At 39.1% G+C, this 14,501-nt stretch overlaps 1 protein-coding gene across 3 annotated transcripts in view; it reads left to right on the top strand.

The window, feature by feature from the left end:
- Positions 1-14,501, top strand: part of COL4A5 (collagen type IV alpha 5 chain) — a 79,683-nt gene that overhangs the window by 31,933 nt on the left and 33,249 nt on the right. The window contains exons 5-22 of one of the 3 annotated variants that reach the window (XM_064669817.1): positions 722-766; positions 876-938; positions 1,631-1,684; positions 2,432-2,458; positions 3,687-3,767; positions 4,812-4,874; positions 5,381-5,416; positions 5,515-5,556; positions 5,663-5,755; positions 7,908-7,961; positions 8,068-8,124; positions 10,328-10,372; positions 10,467-10,520; positions 10,691-10,732; positions 11,199-11,331; positions 12,116-12,289; positions 12,727-12,810; positions 13,988-14,080. In XM_064669817.1, coding sequence (XP_064525887.1) covers positions 722-766; positions 876-938; positions 1,631-1,684; positions 2,432-2,458; positions 3,687-3,767; positions 4,812-4,874; positions 5,381-5,416; positions 5,515-5,556; positions 5,663-5,755; positions 7,908-7,961; positions 8,068-8,124; positions 10,328-10,372; positions 10,467-10,520; positions 10,691-10,732; positions 11,199-11,331; positions 12,116-12,289; positions 12,727-12,810; positions 13,988-14,080 — 1,240 coding nt within the window. The other 2 variants (XM_064669818.1, XM_064669820.1) reach the window with 2 other exon arrangements.

The raw sequence follows: 14,501 nt of genomic DNA, 5'->3' as shown, positions 1-14,501 counted from the left end.
GGGTGATATATTGGAATTATGGATAAAGACTGCCAGGCATTGAGTGGGTCCTCACAGAAGTGGTGATTTACAGGAGAAAAAATTAACTTAAACCTGAAGAGTAATTTACTTACCAGCTAGAAGAGATCGTACTACTTTTTGTAAGTAATGCAAGATTTCATAAGCAATAGTCTTACATGCTGCTTGTATTGACTTCATAAACTCATTAGGGAGAGTAGCCCAAATACTTATTTGATCTGTTTTGCAATGCAGGACCTAAACCAGTGCCAGTAACTTTGCTTCCATGTATTCTGAAGTAGAGACAGGGTATATCCAGGGTCAATATAGGAGAGGTGGACTTGTCTGGAAGTCCTTTAGGTTTTGTGCCTTTGCTTTTTCTGTCAGACCCCTCAGCTGGTAAGAATTGATACGTCTCTGATTTCACTGGGACACATCCATTTCCCAAACCACGAGTGTGCATTTATTTTATGTATATATCTATGAACTTCTACTTTAGTTGTTCTGCATTATCTTTTCTGTGTTTTTGTGGATAGTTCCCTGAAAGATTGGTAAGAATCTTGAGGGCTGTCAGCATGGCATTCTATTTTTGCAGGTGATTCAGATGTTTCTGGTTTTGTTTACTTACATTTGCACAAATAAGTTACACTGAGTAAAATCTTGGTGAATCCTTTTGCACATCTATTCTTAGTGTACTCTTTCAAATGTGGTTCATTTCCTTCAGGGACCGCCAGGGCTTCCAGGATTTCCAGGAACACCAGGACTTCCTGTGAGTAGGAATAGTCTGTATAGATGCAAATCTGGGGGTTTTTTTGTACTTTCAGGCCCAGAACATCTTCCTACAATCTAACTTTTCTTTCCTCTTTTCCACTTTGAAGGGATTACCAGGACAAGATGGGCCACCAGGACCTCAGGGTATCCCAGGATGCAATGGAACAAAGGTGGAATACCTTTAAAATTCTTAACAATGCAACAATAATGTGATAAAGAGCTCTTGTTCTCCTGGCTATAGCCAATAGGTTTAGTTTATAATGTGCAACATAATAACATGGTCCAGTACTTAAAGCACAAGTTTTGCCAGCACCAAGACACAACATTTATACTCTGCAGCCAGTGTAGTAAATTCTTTGTTCTAATCCTTAATTTTATAGATTACAACTGAGAGTCTGATAATTAGATCAGATGCTACATCTCATCTTTATAGTAGACTTTTGCTACCAAGAAAAACTCATTACTTAACAGTGAGACTTTTAAATTATTAATTTTTAATAATATTGTATTGAAAATACTGATTCAATATCCTTGTTGGAAGGAGTGACTTTATCCTAACATGTTACTTAGCTTTACATTCAGATTTTCCTATGAGTTACTCTTCTGTAGCACTACATGTGTTTTCCGTCTCTAGTGTAGTACTTGGACTGAAAATATGTGGAAATATCTGAATGTGGAAATCTGTGTTTCAATCAGTTGTATGAATTAATTAAGTGTTTATTCTACAGCTTATTCCAATAGAATTTGCTACTCTGGAGTCGTAAGCTAGCAACGAAACTAGACCTTTCAGTCAAAATTTGTTTATCTGGTTTTGTTATGTTTTGGTTTAGTTTTGGCTAATCTTTTTTTTTTCATCCCTAAGGGAGAGCGTGGATTCCCAGGCAGTCCGGGTTTTCCTGGTTTACAAGGGCCTCCTGTAAGTAAAAGATTTCCCAATCAACTACCTGTGATCCACTGAAGGAGATCTGGGAAAAATCTACTTAGATCTGTGAAAAATCGGATAAATATCAGCCTCTTTTTGCAGTTATTCTTTTAATAAATAAGAATTTTTTTCTTTTTATGGTTAATCAGAGTACTTTAGATGTCTAATAAAAGTGAGCTTTTCTGCTGTGTGCTGTGGTAAAGCTCATAAAAACCCCTTTGAATTCTCACATGCTGAGATGCTTTACCACCTGCAGAAAAACACAGATACATGCTTATGTGTCAGAAAAGTAAGATCTTGATACTGACATCTGGTACATCCAAAGAGCCTTACTGGTGATTAATGGGGCAGCAAAAAGAGACAGAGTGTTGGATGTTTTCAGCATAAAACACAGGGATGTACAGCAAAGTGATTGTCAGAACCAAAGTACAAATAGAAAGAGATGTAGTAGACAGGATGGATAATAGGAGGCAATAAAGAAACAAATTGCTAAGAAATGGAAATGCAATCTCTCTAATGCTCAACACTCACTGTGAAAGTTCTTCTCTAATTTTTCCATTTTATTCTGAAATTCATAAAAAATTTACTTTCTCCTGTTTCATAGCTTTTCTTAAATTTCTATCTTTAATGTTTGCCTTGTGGTGTAGATCTGATTACTGGTTTGCAAATAACACACCAATTATTTATTTCTATTGATCTTTCTTTTATTTTTTTTTGTTTGTTTGTTTCTTTTAAACAAAGGGACCCCCTGGTCTGCCAGGTATGAAGGTAAGTGTGCTGTATCACATTGAAATACTAACCAGGCATGGTGTGCAGTGTGATCTAAGTAACCTGCTGGCTTTCATGCAAGACCATGTGCATCCACTGGTGTCTGGAGTGACGTTCTTAGTGTTTCCAGGCCACTCCAGTGCAGCTGACTGGAAATTCTGCAGTAGCTTACTCAGTTTGGATCAGTAGTTCTAGAAGTAGCAGAGTGTTTTCTGAAAGTGGTTTCCTTGGAACTGTGAGGGACAGTGTTGGTGTTGTGAGGCGTCAAGTTAGCAAAAACAAACACCCAAACACACCATCAGACTACCTGTGAATACTCAAGAACACCACTGGAGACGAAGCAGTAGTGACTTAGAATATCCAGGGAATAGTACAACAACTTAGGTTCCTTTTGAAAACGTGCTTTGAACTGTATAGATTACCTAGATGGCTTTTTCTCATGACGTAAATAGTCTCATGATCTGATGTTGAACCTTAAGAAGCCCTTTTATGTTTTAAGGGTTGTTTTGGTTGTATCCTTGACTGATTTGAGCATGGGCCAAAACATCAGTTTTGGTTCAAATCTGTTTGAAAGGAAACTTGACCCACAGAATTGTTCTAATAAACTCCTGAGAGGACAACAGAACACTGGTGCTGGGAAATTGTGACTATTAAGCTGAATTGTTTTTCTCAGCTCCTTTTTGCCCCAATTATTTTCAAGATATCGAAAGGCAAACTTATCTGAACACATATTTTTAAAACAAAGATATTCCCTGGAATCAGTCAGAAACTGCTTCAATATAGACAAAGATATTCCCTGGAATCAGTAAGAAACTGTGCTTCAATACAGACCACAAAACATGACTGTTTATAACAGCATACTCAGCAGTACTTTCATGAGGTGGGACACTGGAAAAAGCTGAATGAGCCTTTTTTCTGCTGTGCCCTATCAACTGCTTTTACTGAGAGCTAGAATGTTTCTTTTGTGAAGCATTTTTGTTTCAATACCCTAATCTCTTGGAATTTAAATCAATGCTGATATATTTGTAGAAAAGAAACTTTTTAATAGTTGTTAGTTTAGCCATTTAAAAAATCTTCATCTCTCCTAAAAAGAGCTATTCTTGGAGAATCTGATATTTACATTGAAGTGTACTGCTAGGGTGGAACATAGCTCTGAGTGCTTTAAAGTCAGAATGGTAGTAAAGAATTGTAAAAGGTGCTGTTAATTAAAGTCAGCTCTTTCTCCTAGGGTGAAGCAGGTGAAATAATTACATCCTTGCTGCCAGGACAGAAGGGCGACCCAGGATTTCCAGGTCTTCCAGGGATACCTGTAAGTTGCATAAAGTACTAATAGGCTGTGTTCTGCCAAAAAAGATTGTGTGAACAGTGTTTGCATTACAGCACAACTGGAAGATTTGGTGCTAGGGGATTCATATGTTTATTTGGAGATTCAGGGCTCACATTTAATGTACCTCTAATTTATGACTTGAGGGAAAGTGTGTGATTCCATATTGCTCTTAATAGGTTGACACACAGAGGCCAGAAAGGTCCCCTGGTCAGGAAGGTGGTATCCAGCAGACAGCAGCACTCACAGTTACTGACTTACTTCTCTATTTCCCTTGCCTGTTCCCCCTTCCTAGACATTCTTTGTATCAGTTCTGGAGTTCCCTTCCCTTCTTCACCCTGAGTTAAAGTAAGTAACATCTGGCTTTCTGGGCTGTAGCCGCTGTTTTGGATGGTGGGAAGGAGAGGGTAATTTCTCAGCTGTTCTCCTCATGTTGCACCTCCTGAACAGTGTTTCTGTTCTCCCAGCAGTCTTCTGTGAAAACAGCTAGTGACTCCAGGCCCTGTGCTTCCCCACTGAGCCATTCATTGCTTTAGTGGAAGAACAAGGGGAGCCGAAAATGAGTCTATCAGCCTGAACTGGACAGAAGCCAGACTCCCATTTCCTGGTACAGAGAGGCAAGCCCCAGGCTATTCTGACCAGACTGAGCCTGTTAGCATTTCTGGTCCTCTGATCTGTGCTTCCCTATTGTCTGTTCCTGGCTGGGAGGAATCACAAATACAAAGTGTTTTGTTGTTCTCTCTCAGTGCATGAAGAGAAAGAAAGTGCAAAAGTAGTTCAGAACAAACAAAAAAGCATTCCCTTATCCAAGCCAAAGAGATGTATTGATGTTGAGAGCAGAACATTCCTAACATGATGTACACCCCTTTAGGCCTTTCCACAAGGACAGATTGGTAGGTTAGTGGTCAACTACATTGATTTGACATGTAAGAGATGCCACTGTTGGGTTTTTTGACCTTGAAGATCTTACCTGGGGTGTTTTTTTTCATAAAAAGGTGCCTCTCATAGCCTCCTCCACTTTCTCAACAGGGCCCACCTGGCTCCATGGGAATACCAGGTCCAGTTGGCCCTCCAGGGCCCCCAGGTTTGACGGTAAGTTTCTTTAACCTGTTACTTATAAAACCTTAAACGGGACAGTTACTTCTTTTGTGTTCTCAGAGGCAGGTCAGTGAAGTGCAGAGATCATGGTAGTCAGGACTCGGTATGAAGAGAGCAGCAACCATGCATTCAGTCCACCCCGGAGCTGTTACTGTGCATGGTTAATTAAGATACTTTTGAAACAGCCTGTTCTCAGACATTTTTTTGCTTAAATTGGACTGAATCATTGTGCAGTCTTCTTATCTGTGTGAAACCTGAGGGACAAGATTTAGCTTATTTAGAGCAGGATGTTTAATACCTGACTGTTTAATTTCATTTACTCTCTTGCTTGAAGGAAGAACTGGTTTCTTACACATTTGTGAAGTTGAATAGCATGAAAAAGAGTTTTCAGAGGAAGGCAAGGTGCCTTGTCAACACAGGGAGTGGTTTGGGGTTTTTTTCCACAAAGGGCATGTAAAGTGCTTGGAAGTGACTTGTTTTTTGGTTTCCTTTTTTAATAGGGACCTCCTGGTCCACCAGGGCTGCCAGGACCCAAGGTATTTTCTTTCCCTCGTTGATGGTGGTGATGGACTGTTTTCTTTTTTGTTCTGTTTATTTGTGACTTCTAAGGGCTGATGAGTTATACTTTTTGCAGGGTAATATGGGTTTGAATTTCCAAGGACCCAAAGGCGAAAAAGTGAGTAGGGATCACGATGGTATTTTTGCTTATTACTTTCAAAATGCTTACACTTGTCATTTTGGCTTCTATTGCCTGTAACAAACTGCATGTTCTTGCACGTTAGGGTGAACAAGGTCTTCAGGGACCTCCAGGGCCACCAGGACAAATTGGAGAACAGAAAAGACCAAATGACATTGAGTTTCAGAAAGGAGATCAGGTGAGTGGGGCACTACATCCATCTGCAATGAGCATGTGATTAAGCTGCAGCCTCTGTTGGTTTGGCTCATATATGTTCACATCCTGCTTACTGCAGAGCTTCTGTTATTTTTCTCAGAGTACTGCCTGTTCCAGGCCTGAGTACTTTTCCTTTAATAGCAAGCATGCCAGTCACATTAGTCCAGTTACTTCCCTTAGTAAAGTAACTATTCTTAAGAAACTCTCCTAAAGGAAGTTCACAGTAACAGTAAAAGCAGTTAAAATATTCTCATTCCTTGGAACACCCAGACTGCGATTTTCAAAGCAGTCTGGGGATTCAGATTCCCACTAATTAACCAGCTATGTCATCCATTGTGAGGAAGTCTTTCAAAACTTTTAATTCGATTTTTTTTTTTCCTTCCCTTTTTTTTTTCTTTTTTTTTTTTGTCATTAGTGATGCCCCAAGATCTTTTCTTCCTTGTGGTTTGAATAAAGTCCTTTCCCGGTTTTTGGCCTCTCAACAGTAATTATCAAGCTGTATTGTGACAGTGAGCTCAAACTGCTGGTTTGATTTGCATGGATCCTTCCCCACCCATAAATGCCAAAAAGCCATGGGGAGAGTAACTGTTTTTAAAGTTATTACACTTTTTTCTTTTTTACTGGGGAACATTTTGCAGTACTGCCAGTCATGGGCAGTCTGAGCAGAACCAGCAAGATCATGGGTGGTTAGATGTCACATCTTCTTTGAAGCTTTTGTGGTATTCTCAAATACCACCCTAAGTAATACAAGAGTTGAGGTAGATATTTTGAGGCAGAAGTAGTGAGTGATCGTTTTTATGCTCTGATTATTTTGCAAATGTCACTGTGGTAACTGAACTTTAAACTATTAGTTTCCTCCATCTGTATTTGGATCAGTTTCTTCCTTTCCAATTTTTTATCTTGGGAAACGTGTCAGAGAAAAAAGCTTAGATACACAGCAGTGTTTTATTTTGGCAGGGAGCAGGTGATCTTGATCAAAGCCATTTGTTACCCTTCCTTTCAGAAGAACATCAGGCACCACTAAGGCATTACTTGGAACTATGCACTGGTGTACATTTGCAATGTGCAGTCATCCTAGAAAGGTCTCAGTCTCTGGTTTTGTCTCTCTGTTGTTGGATGGTAGGACAGAACGTAAAGAGCAGGACTGTGTGTCTTTGTAATTCTAAGGAAAGACAAGGTGACATTTTGATTACACTTTCATTGAAGCAAAAATTCATCTGATTTTATTGGGGTCAGAGCAATTTGCCTCTGTCATCAGGGATCCCTGAAGGACTAATTATACTGGCATTAAGTTATGTAAATGTACAAAGTGAAAGTATTCTACCTACATTCCTTTTAAAGCACTGAGACTTACAAACACATTCTGAGTGCCTTGCCTTTGGCCAACATTAACAATGATTTCAAAGTTTGCAAATTTGTTTTTATTTCAACAAAGTTTATGCTTGGTAATACACAATCAGTAAAAAATGTCAACATTACAGCTACTCTTTTTGTGAAATACACACAAAGTTTTGCTGTGGGCCTACCTGTGATCTCTGACTAAAATCAGGTGTGTAGATGGGCTTGTAAAAGTCTGGGAGGCCTCCATGAAAATAAAAGAAACTGCACAGAAACTTTTTGTGGATTCAATAGCTGGTAACTTTTCTGTAGGTTAATGGTGAAAAGATTTAATAATTGGTACAAAGGTGTAACAAGACAAAATAGAAACCCAAATTTTTTTAACACTTTCTGACAAACACACTTTGATCCTGATGGCCTCTCAACTTCAGCAATTACCAGTAATCTAATGACTGTTGCTCCTGTAATTTCAGCAGGATCTGGAATTTGTTTGTTCTTTCTTTCTTCTTTTTATTTTTGTATAGCAGCTGCAGGCCACCAAACCAGCTGCTACAGTGCACACAGGAGGCAGTTGTGTCTTAGTGGAGTGAATCACCTAAATAAACAGGATGGGCAGTTAATAAAATTTATAGATGCTCTTGAAGTTCCACACAAAGAAAGAATAGATATGCTCCTTCAGAACCTGGAAGTCTAAGTGACAGCAAAAAAAAATTCTATTAAAAAAAAATAAAAATCAACTGAGCTATTAGGGAGTGATGGAGGCTTTAATCCGCTTTTTCTTTGCCCATGCTTGACAGGGTATTCCAGGTGATCCAGGCCCACCAGGACTTCCTGGGCCACAAGGCCCTCCTGTGAGTAGAACTCTCTTAGTTCTTTTTTGTTGCATTTGTATCAGAACTGTAACTTCATTCTACTCTGGCATGTGGGCTCAGTTTAAGATGACATTTGTGTGTCCAGGGTCTTCCCGGTGGCGTAAAAGGTGAAAAAGGTGAGCAAGGAGAACCAGGCAAAAGAGTAAGTAGTCTGTTTAACCAAACATTTATCTTTCCAATCAGTGTTATCTTTGAGAATTAAACAAATGTTGAACTCAGGTGGGGCCATCAGCCTCTGGGTAAGAGACTACTTTTTTTCCCCTTGTAACCTGGCAAACTTGTAGATGATGCACGTGGGTCATGAAAGTGCTTCTAGCTCTGGCTCTCTCAGTGCTTTCTGAAAGAATTATCTACCTTGTAGATCTTAGTTTTGGGGGCAGGAGAAAATAATTTGAATTATGTTACCTGGTTAACAGGTAACCTTCTTTAAAGTTGTTGGGCTGCTTGTCTGAGGCAGCAGTTCTTTTCCCTTTTACAAAGGGTCTTCATTCAGTTTGCTATGTACTGGGTTGCCAAGCAGCATCACATTGGTGTGTGTGTATATATATATGTATATATAAGCTGGTCTATGTAAACTCATTCTCTGTGGATTTACTTGTGAGGTGAGTCACAAAACCAAGTCTCTGAACACTGCATTTAAGACCAAAAAATCTGTTTGTCACTTCCCAAGATATTGCCTCAATTTATGTGCTCTCTGGGGAGGGGACAAGTCAGGATAGCTGTATCTAGGGATAGCATGAGTCACTTTGTTCCTGACTAGATTCAAATCAATCCTGGAATTTAAATGGATATCACAGCTCAGAAAAGCTGAGGAAGATCATAGAAGTGCTAAGAAATAGGATGAAAATAACATGGGCTGGACCAGGAAAGAGAAGGCAAGCTGTTAGCAGCTCAAAGCATTCTGTATTTTCACTTCCACAGCTTCTGAACACATAGTTTCATCAACATAATGGGCCCCTTTGAAAATCAAGACACAAGTCTTGCTCAGGTTAATTGGACAATATATAAACACTGTTTAGAAATATGTTGGTAGTAGGTTTTCCAATTTCTATGGGAAATAAATACAGTGGAAACAAATGTTTGGTATTCGAGATAAAATCCTTCTTAGTTGCTGAGATTTATAGAAGGGCTTTGATTTGTCTCCTTTAAGGAGCATAACAAATGAGGCAGCTTTGAAAAGCCAAAAGTCTCATTATATTTTGAGTGGGTTTTGAACTGTTGCTTTTCTCTACAAAAATAAATGGAAACCACATGAATTTGCAAAGATCTGAAAAGATAAAAGTCCTGAGGGGATGTGTCAGATGCCTTTTGCCAAAATCATGTTTACCAACATTTTTATTTTGTTTTATTACTCTGAATTTGGGCATACTTAAAGTGCAGTTTTGCTATTAAATTACTTAAAAGTTGCCTTTTAGGGCTCCATATGATTCTGTATGGCTCATTTCAGATATATTCATAAAAATGTCAGGCTGTGTATTCAAAGGGATAGTTCTGCAAATTCACAGGAAATCTTAAAACCTCATTTTTGAGAGTCAGAATTCATCACTAATAATAAGGAATTCACAAATCACATTATACTCTGATACACTATATCTGTGAGGTCATATTAACAACTTCTCAGTGACTGAGAGTTGGTCTTGGTACTGTGGTGAAGCTCAATCACCTATTCTAGTTGTGTTCCAGCAGGTGCCCCCCAGGCACACAGCTTCTGTAACTCGAACAATAGAGTGACATTTGTCTGCCCAGGGAATGGTCTGGAATAAAGTGGAGCTTGCACTGCTTTTATTGCAGCAATGACAAAGCTGTTCAGCAAGGATAGATGGGTTTTAGAAGTCACTTCTTAGAGCAGAATTGCAGTTTGTATTTTTGTTGATACTATTGAGAAAATTGTGTTTGATTTGAAGGAGAGTTAAAATTCAAACACAGAAATGTTTGTATTTAATTTCACTGGTCACATGATACTAATTTCCTAATTAAATATAATGTTCTAGTGTTTAGGGAGTTAGGATCTATTTTCCAAATAAAGGATTTCTGTAGTGTTAAAGTAAAGGGAGTAGTAACCACAGAGAATGAGCAATAGTTAACTGGAGATAATTTTGTGCTGTGTTCACCCAACATTTTTTTGAGACTTGTCATGGTTTTGTGCTCTGGTTTTCAAAATGCAAACCTCAGTTTAGGTAACTCCATTGATTATACTTGGTTGATGTCTTTGACATATATGTCCCAAGGACTGCATTCTAGAGGCAGTTTGGTTACTGAAAAAATGGGAAATAAGTAACATAATTTCCATGAAAATTCTTCACCACTGAAGCATTTTATTTCAATGCATATTTATGTCTTTGAAGGGAAAGCCTGGCAAAGATGGAGAGCCTGGTCAGCCTGGTAGGGATGTGAGTAACTCATACATTTCTGATCTAAGCAGACTCTTTATAAGCTTTCTTCTGATATGGAGATCTGAGTGTGATTATCTTTCTATTCTTAAAGGGTTTACCCGGTGGGCCTGGAATAAATGGTGCTCCAGGAAGAGATGGTGAAAAGGTATGCCAGGTTTTCTGTCATTATTGCATAATAGATTGAAAATCTGCCATCACTGAGTTCAATTCTGTCTGAATTGCATTACCTATGCTTTGCAGTGTTGAGGAATATTTGCAATAACTTGCTTATGTACTACTGCACAGTATGAAAAATGCTCTTAATTTCATTGGTAGGGTGAAAAAGGTGACATGGGTCCCCCTGGTCCTCCTGGAATTGTAAGTTGCTGATGCTTTATTTTCTTTCTGCATTTGGTTGGCAGTGTTGTTTCATTGTAGCTCTTGTCAGACTGAAAGTCTCATCTCTGGGTACAACAATAACAGCACCACTGAAGTTTTCATATATTCAGTGATAGAAACGATGGTTTCCTTCTTTCAAGATGAATTCTGTGCTCTCAGATTTGCTGGGTTGCAAACACAGGCTGGACTATAACCTCAGCCCAGCAGAACTGAGTCAGTCTCACTGAATCCTGCTGTAGCTATGTTGGCTTGGCAGTCAAACAGCTTCCTCTTGGGAAGTGCTCTTTACTGGAATTTCACCTGGTAATTCAGTGCAGTAGGGAAAGCATCCTGTCATTGGTATAAGGTTCAAAGTACGGTGGACTTTCCCCCCCTCACATCTCTTTACCATTCCAGTAACTCTTTTCTTGGCAAGTTGTTTCACACGAGCATGAAACATTTACAGGTCATTCCAAGACCAGGCATTGATGCAACAGTGGGACCAAAAGGTAGCAAAGGATTGCCAGGACTTCCAGGAGCCAAAGGGGATCGTGGATTCTCTGGTAGGCCAGGCCCACCTGGCTTGCCAGGATCTCCAGGTAGGAGTGCAAACCTTAAAATAAGTTGTATGCTCAAATGTCTGAATTGATATTTGGCTTCACAGTCTTTTCTCACTCTTTTTGACAGAAGGACTGAGCAGCAAATTAAGGCAGAACTATTTAGAACTACCTTTGAGCTTGAAGGGCAGTCTCGAGCTTATGGGGATAGCGTGAGGATTTCTGAACATTCATTGCTTTTGCTGTGGTGAACTGGGGATGCTAATCAGATTCTGCCTTAATAGTCCTGGGGATAATTTATCTCTAATCATTTACCCATAACATACATTATCCATTGCATTACACAGAGGAAGTATTGTCTACCATAAGTGTGGTACCTGGCCATCAAACCTATTCTCTGCTGGCCAGTAGTAAAGGGGGAGATGAACTGAGTCTGCAGTGGGAGTGAGCAGTGACACCTGTATGTGCCTTGTACATGCACAGAGAAGAACATTATGATTCTGTGTTACAGTTTGTATATGTTCTTTTTTTTTCTATCAATACTTCCTTTTGTTAGTCCTGTTTTATTTTTTTTTTCCTTCATAAACTCAGATGTTGAATGTAAGGTCAATTTTTCAAACAAACGTCTCTGAAAATGTGAGATGTGCATATGGCAAACACTGCACATCAACTTGTAGTTTGATTCCATAAGTGTAATATTATGGAGTACTTACATGGAAAGACAGTCTTCTCTGTAACATGTTAGTCTTCATATATCATTGTCATCCTTGCAAAAATGTGATGTACACCTTTGAGCTGGCAAAGAATTAAGTTATTCCCGTCCTAGGGATCACTACTGTTGGACCCCCTGGCCCACCTGGCTTACCTGGTGAGAGAGGACAGAAGGGAGATCCAGGTTTACCTGGTGTTTCTATTCCTGGGCAACCAGGACTTGCTGGACCACGAGGACCTCCAGGACCACCAGGTCCCCCAGGGCCACCAGCACCATCTGTTCCTCCTGGTAAGTGAGGATCACATAGACAGCAAGTAGAGGAGACTAACATGGTTCAGGAAGGAATTTATTGTCTAGATGGCATTGGCATCTGTAAGTCCCCTTACTCTGATGTTTCATATGCATGTTTTTAAAATGTGAGGCTGAATATTGGACTGTAGTGTAGAGATGGAAATGGGAAGCAGTGGGAGATAGTTGAGGTTGTGAAGAACTGATGATTGTTGTGTAATATCACTGACTTTTTCCTTTTGAGTTTGGATTATGTGTGTGTGTTGTCACCAGCAGTCCTCTGTCTGAATTGCCAAAATGTTTGGTCTGTGATTAGGGGGATATATTAGAATATCCACACAAATATTAGGAAGTACACTTTTGTCCTGAATTCATGTGTTCAGTGCTGCTGTCAGAAAACACAATCTGATCATTAAACCTCTCCTGATTCTCCTTAGGTGAAGGGTTATGTGAGCAGGGGCCACCAGGTCCTCCAGGAATTCCAGGACAACAAGGCTTTACAGGGGAGCGAGGCCAAAAAGGTGCAGTGTCATGGCTGTCTTGGTTTTCTCTTTTTGTTGAAGCTTGTTAAAAAATGTAAACTCTGCATTAAATAAGGATTAACAGTGTCTCTTCCCAGTAGGTTGAGTGCAGATATTTTCTGTTTCTGAGTAAGACAGCTGTTTCTTTGGGCATAGGATACTCCTTCATCTAATGTTAAAGCACAGGAGTCCCAAAGTGACTGAGGGCACAACCAATGCTAGGGCTGAGCACAGATCATGTGCTTCAGAATGAAGTAAAATGGAACTTGAGGTTTATGAGTATCTCCCAGGTAGATAGAAACTGAGTGCTCTGTAACAGCAGTTGCCAAGTCTGTGTGAAAACCTTCTATGCTTCATTAATAAGTTTGAGATTTTTTATGGAAAGCAACATTGAAATTGAGTTGGTCAATCTACAGTGAGTTTCTTTGTTTGGTAAGCAAAAGAAAGTCATATTTAATATGTATCCTTGTTTCCAAAAAGACAACCTTGCAATGAGGATGCTGATATGGGTAAGTGAGAATCTTTTTCTAGCTCATCCATGGACATCTTATATGACTTTGGGCATCTCACTTAATTTTGTACCTCTTTCAAACAGAACTATTTTTCCTCATGGAGATTGTGGAGAATAATTCATTAACCTAAATGAAGCGCTCAAATATTAAGAAATTCTGTTGTGAAGAAAATTCCTAAAGTCCTTGAAACCACTCCTTTTTTAAAATGAAGTAATTTTAGTTTATTGTCAAATCAGTGAAACATTCCCAGCATTTATTTTGCGCTCTTGGAGTTCAATCAAAGTTTGGAATTTTGATATATGTGTTTTAGAGTTGTAGTTTAAAGTGTCAAGTACCTACTTTAGGACTCATTTGGTGAGGAAAAAGTCCATAGTTTTATTTTCTATTATTGAAAGCATTTTTTTGTTTTAATTTGTTTTGCACTGTCATCTTAAATCAATTCTAATTATATCTGATATTGATTGTCTGACTCCTAGTCACCAAAAAGCTTCATTTTGGCTTTCATGGGGGAAACCTAATATTTAAGCAATAATTATTTAAAATAGTCATTTTGGACCTGGAATTTTAAAACAGTAGGAAGAAGACAATTGCTGTTGTGCTGAATTCTTTTAATGTTTCCTAACATGTGATGCTCAAGTATGATTTTTCAATGCAAACCTTTTTAGGTGATCGAGGAGACACGTGCTTCAACTGCATAGGAACTGGAGTAACTGGGCCTCCTGGGGAGAGAGGACCACCAGGACCTCCGGGTAGTCCAGGTGAGGCTTTGGGCTTCACTAGTCTGCTTAATATATTCCATAAAGTCACCCTTCTAGCTGAGTCTCTGTGTATAATGGTAACAATACATCTGTGTGTTGTGTACAAATTCAGATGCACAGTTGCCAGCTCCAGTATACAGTTGGTACATGTTGTATTTTGCACAGCTGGGGAGTGTTGGGAAGGAATGGGCTGGAGACGTGTAAAACAATCACTCTTTTTTTGAAAATCTAGTCTTTCAAAAATATTTCTCTGCTCAAAGACAGCCTTGCAAGAATTCTGTGTATTGAAGGTTTAGGCTCTGTTGTAGATTTAACTGAAAGACAAAAATTAACTTCTACTGCTTGCTATTCCTGGAATAATAGAGGAGCTGGAGCTTTTTAAAAGCGTGATATTTTTTGATACTACTGATTTAACTTAGAG

This window comes from Pseudopipra pipra, chromosome 13, assembly GCF_036250125.1.
Source record: "Pseudopipra pipra isolate bDixPip1 chromosome 13, bDixPip1.hap1, whole genome shotgun sequence".
Lineage (NCBI taxonomy): Eukaryota > Metazoa > Chordata > Aves > Passeriformes > Pipridae > Pseudopipra > Pseudopipra pipra.
Note: the sequence above shows the minus strand (reverse complement) of the source record. Positions and strands in the feature narration are given on the sequence as shown.